General features: G+C 45.2%; 1 protein-coding gene across 2 annotated transcripts in view; it reads left to right on the top strand.

Moving 5' to 3' along the window:
• The first annotated feature begins 265 nt into the window (after positions 1 to 265).
• Positions 266 to 5033, top strand: part of gpaa1 (glycosylphosphatidylinositol anchor attachment 1) — a 22906-nt gene continuing 18138 nt past the window's right edge. For both annotated transcript variants that reach the window (XM_048606847.1, XM_048606841.1), the window contains exons 1-2: positions 266 to 402; positions 1197 to 1376. In XM_048606847.1, coding sequence (XP_048462804.1) covers positions 329 to 402; positions 1197 to 1376 — 254 coding nt within the window. In that variant the 5' untranslated portion in view covers positions 266 to 328. The remainder of the gene's footprint in view (positions 403 to 1196; positions 1377 to 5033) is intronic.

Below are 5033 nucleotides of genomic sequence, written 5' to 3'. Positions count from 1 at the left end.
CCAGCACCACTGTCTCCCCAGCTACTCTGTGAATATAGTCTAAAGCATGCTCATGTTTCCCATCTGCAGATTGTTCAGCTACTGTACTATCTTTAACATGAAGTGGTAAATATCTGATGTTAATAGCAGCCTGTTATGCATAAATTACATGTACACCTCTTCCTCCCAGACCACAGCCACAGTGACATTACTGACCGCACCCAAAGGATAACAGCCTACCAAGTTACTCATTGCCTTTCCTGCCTCCTGTTTGTTTTCAGAGTGCAGATTATGTCGGTGTAACCACAGTGTGCCCCTTCCTCTCGAGTCGCTGTGTCAAGTTGCAGAGATGGGTCTCCTCTCAGATCCAAACCGCAGGCAGGTGTTGACAAACCTGCTCACCAGGATGAACACGCCGCTGTGGTGAGTAGCAGTGTCATGGTGGGCTCGGGTAAGAGAGAACCTCAAAGATAGGAGCAGGGGTAGGCCATTTGACCCTTCAAGCCTGCACCACCATTCGATATGTTCATGGCCGATCATCCAACTCCATATCCTACTTTCTCCCCATACACTTGGATCCCTTTACAGGACAAGAAATGTTAAGCTTAGGAAACAAACCCAAAGTAACCCGACAGGGACAGAGTACAGGGAGCTTTACTCTCTATCTAACCCTGTGCTGACTCTGTCCTAGGAGTAAAAACCAAAAGAACTGCGGTTGCTGTAAATCAGGAACAAAAACAGAAATTGCTGGAAAAGCTCAGCAGGTCTGACAGCATCTGTGAAGAGAAAATCAGAGTTAACATTTCGGGTCCGGTGACCCTTCCTCAAAACTGTTCTAAGGAAGGGTCACTGGACCCAAAACATTAATTCTGATTTTATTCTTCACAGATGCTGCCAGATGTGCTGAACTTTTCCAGCAACTTCTGCTTTTGTTCCTGTCCTGGGAGTGTTTGATGGGGGGGACAGTGTAGAGGAAGCTTTACTGTCTATCTAACCCCGTGCTGTCCCTGTGCTGGGAGTGTTTGATTGGGACAGTGTAGAGGGAGCATTACTCAGTATCTAACCCTGTGCTGTCCCTCTCCTGCGGGTGTTTAATGGGGTGAATGGTGATTTTGTTTATTTGCTGAGGTTGACTGGCGTCTTTTTGCTGATGTGGGAATGACCTGTTGGTTAATGACCAGCTATTTCTGATTCTCTGTGTTTTCTCCTCTCTCCAGCTTCATGTGCTACATTGCTGGGGTCTCCTGGTTCATGGGCCTGGCCTTTGAACCCTTTATCCTGCAAACGTATACATCGGAAAATGCCATGGGCTCCACCATGGTGGATGAGAACTTTGTCTATGGTGACAGGGCATTGTCCTATGCCCGGGAATTCTCCGCCCATGGGAAAAAGGCTGGGTAAGAGAGACTGCAGTCACTGTTTGCCGAGTCTGATCAGGGAAGGTGGAGAGCTCATATTTCTGATCATTCAGGAATGAGTTTGGGGTGGCAGTGGGTATTACGGAACAGGGTGGGTTGGATTCAGTGGTATTGAGGACCAAGAAACTGATTAAGGAAAGAACAATAGAATGAGAAAGTAAACTAGCAGAAAACATAAAAATGGACTGTAAAAGCTTCTGAAGATACGCAAAGAAGAGATTAGCAGCGACTAGTCATTGGGGATCTGTCACAGGCAAAGTCAGGGTAATGTATGATGGGAAAATAGGGAAATGGCAGTGAATAATTGGGTTATGCCTGCTTTCACTGAAGAAGGTACAAAAAATTTCCCAGAAATAAAGATCCAAGGGACTCAGAGAATGAGGGAGTCACCATAAGGAATAAGAGCAGAAACAGGGCATTTGGCCCATCAAATCTGCTCTGCCATTCAATGAGATTATGGCTAATCTGATCATCCTTAATTCCACTTTCCTGCTTTTTCCCCATAGCCCTTGATTCCCTTACTGATTAAAAACCTGTCTAACTCAGTCTTCAATGTACTTAATGACCCAGCCTCAACAACTCTCTGAGGTAAAGAATTTCACAGATTTACTACCCTCCAAGGAGAAATACCTTCTCATCTCTGTCTGAAATGGTTGACCCCCTATTTTGAGATGATGTCCTCTGGTCCTAGACTCTCCCACAAGGCAAAACATCCCTTCCACATCTCCCCTGTTAAGTCCCCTAAGAATCTTGAATCTTTCAATAAGGTCTCCTTTCATTCTTCTAAACTCCAATGAGTACAAGCCCAATCTACTCAATCTTTCTCATAAGGCAGTCCCTCCTCACCCAGGGATCAGCTGAGTGAATCTTTTTTTTAATGCCTGCAATGCCAGTCTACCTTCCCGTAGATAAGGGGGCCCCAGAACTATCCACAGTATTCCAGCAGTTGTCTGACTAGTGCCTTTTATAGTTTTAGCAAAACCTCCCTACTTTTATAGTTCACTCCCTTTGAAGCAAAGGCCAACATCCCATTTGCCTTCTCTGCTGCCTCCTCAAAGAATTCTAATAAAACCGAAAACGTTAGTATTAATAGAAGAGGTATGTTGGCAAAGTTAACTGAGGATTGAACTATTGAAAATTGACAAATCCCCAGGTTCCCATGATCTATCGTGCAGAGGTTTTCTCTTTTGTTTAAGGAACGTTGCTGTTGCTGGCTGGTCAGCATTTATTGCCTGTTCCCCAGGCATGGAGTCGTACAGTATGGAAATGTGACAGGGGAAAGATTTAAAAAGGACATGAGGGGTAACCTTTTCACACAGAGGGTGGTGCATGTATGGAATGAGCTGCCAGAGGAAGTGCTGGAGGCTGGCACAATAACATCGATACATTGGATCAGTGGTTAGAACTGCTGCCTCAGTGCGAGGGACCTGGGTTCGATTCCACTCTCGGGTGACTGTCTGTGTGGAGTTTGCATGTTCTCCCCATGTCTGCGTGGGTTTCCTCCGGGTGCTCCGGTTTCCTCCCGTAGTTCAAAGATGTGCCGGGTAGGTGGATTGGCCATGCTAAACTGCCCGTAGTGTCCAAGGATGTGAAGGCCATGGGAAGTACGAGGATAGGGTTAGGGGATGGGTCTGGATGAAAAAAAGGAAAAAAAACAGGTGAGGTCCCGGAAGACTGGAGGGTAGTGAATGTTGTGCCTTTATTCAAGAAGGGATGCAAAGAAAAACCTGGAAATTATAGACCAGTAAGCCTAACATCTGTGGTAGGGAAGTTACTTGAGAAGATTCTGAGGGATAAGATATGCATTTGGAAAGACAGGGTTTGATTAGGAGTAGTCAGCGTGGCTTTGCGCATGGGAGATCATGCCTCACAAATTTGTTAAGAGCTCTTTGATGAAGTGACCGGGAAGGTTGATGAGGGCAGTGCAGTAGATGTAGTCTATATGGATTTCAGTAAGGCCTTTGATAAGGTTCCACATGGTAGGCTGCTCTGGAAGGTTAGATCGCATGGAATCCAGGGGGAGCTGGCAACTGGATACACAATTAGCTTGATGGTAGGAAGCAGAGAGTAATAGTGGAAGGATGCTTGTCAGACTGGAGGCCTATGACTAGTGATGTACCTCAGGGGCTGGTGCTGGGCCCATTGCTGTTTGTTATCTATATCACCTATTTGGATGAAAATACACAAGGCATGATTAGTAAGTTTGCAGATGACACTAAAATAGGCGGTATTGTGGACAGTGAGGAAGGTTATCAGAAATTGCAGCAGGATCTTGATCAGTTGGGAAAGTGGGCCAAGAAATGGCAAATGGAGTTTAATATAGGTAAGTGTGAAGTGTTGCATTTTGGAAAGTCAAATCCAGGTAGGAGTTTCATGGTGAATGTTAGGGCCTTAGGGAGTGTAGTGGAACAGAGGGACCTTGGAGTTCAGGTGCATGGTTCTCTGAAAGTGAAGTCACAGGTAGACAGGGCAGTGAAGGCGGCTTTTGATACACTGGACTTCATCAGTCAGGGCACTGAGTATAGGAGTTGGGAAGTTATGTTGCAGATGTACAGGATGTTGGTGAGGCCGCAGTTGGAGTATTGTGTTCAGTTTTGATCACTTTGTTATAGGAAGGATGTTATTAAATTGGAAAGAGTGCAGAAGAAATTTACAAGGATGTTGCCAGGACTCAAGGGACTGAGTTATAGGGAGAGGTTGGACAAACTAGGACATTTTTCTTTAGAGCATAGGAAACTGAGGGGGGATCTTATAGAAGTCTATAAGATCATGAGAGGCATGGATAGGGTGAATGCACTCAGTCTTTTTCCCAGGGTTGGGGAATTGAAGACTAGAGGGTATCAGTTTAGGGTAAGAGGGGAAAGAATACATGGGAACCTGAGGGGCAACTTGTTCCACCTTCTGTGTAAAAGCTAATGGAATGAGCTGCCAGCAGAAGTGGTTGAGGCAGGTACATTAACAACATTTAAAAGGCATTTGAATGAAGATATGGAAAGGAAAGGTTTAGAAGGATATGGGCCAGGTGCAGGGAAATGGAGTTAGTGTGGATGGACATTTTGGTCGGCATGGACCAGTTTGGGCCAAAGGGCCTGTCTCTGTGCTGTAGGACTCTATGACCCTTAACAACGTTTAAGAGGCATCTGGATGGGAATATGAATAAGAAGGGTTTAGAAGGATATGAGCTAAATGCTGGCAAATGAGTCTAGGTCAGATTGGGATGTCTGGTCAACACAGACCAATTGGACTGAAGGGTCTGTTTCCGTACTGTATGACACTATAAAAGATGTAATTTCTCAACTCTCTAGATATTCATTGACCCCTGGAAGAAGTAATTTCTTTGTATCTGAGTTTTAACTGAATTCCCTGTCACTGTGCAGCTGTGACCAATAGTTTCATATACCCAACCAGTGAAAATGTCACCTTTAATATCCATCTCAACAAGCCCCCTTAGAACCTTGTACATTTCAGTGAGATTACCCCTCGCTCTTATAAACTGTAATGAATAAAGGCCTAGAGATAACAAGGTGTAGAGCTGGATGAACACAGCAGGCCAAGCAGCATCAGAGGAGCAGGAAGGCTGACGTTTCGAGCCTAGACCCTTCTTCAGAAATGGTCTAGGCCTGAAACGTCAGCCTT

Source organism: Rhincodon typus, chromosome 2 (genome assembly GCF_021869965.1).
Source record: "Rhincodon typus isolate 14 chromosome 2, sRhiTyp1.1, whole genome shotgun sequence".
Taxonomy (NCBI): Eukaryota; Metazoa; Chordata; class Chondrichthyes; order Orectolobiformes; family Rhincodontidae; genus Rhincodon; species Rhincodon typus.
Note: the sequence above shows the minus strand (reverse complement) of the source record. Positions and strands in the feature narration are given on the sequence as shown.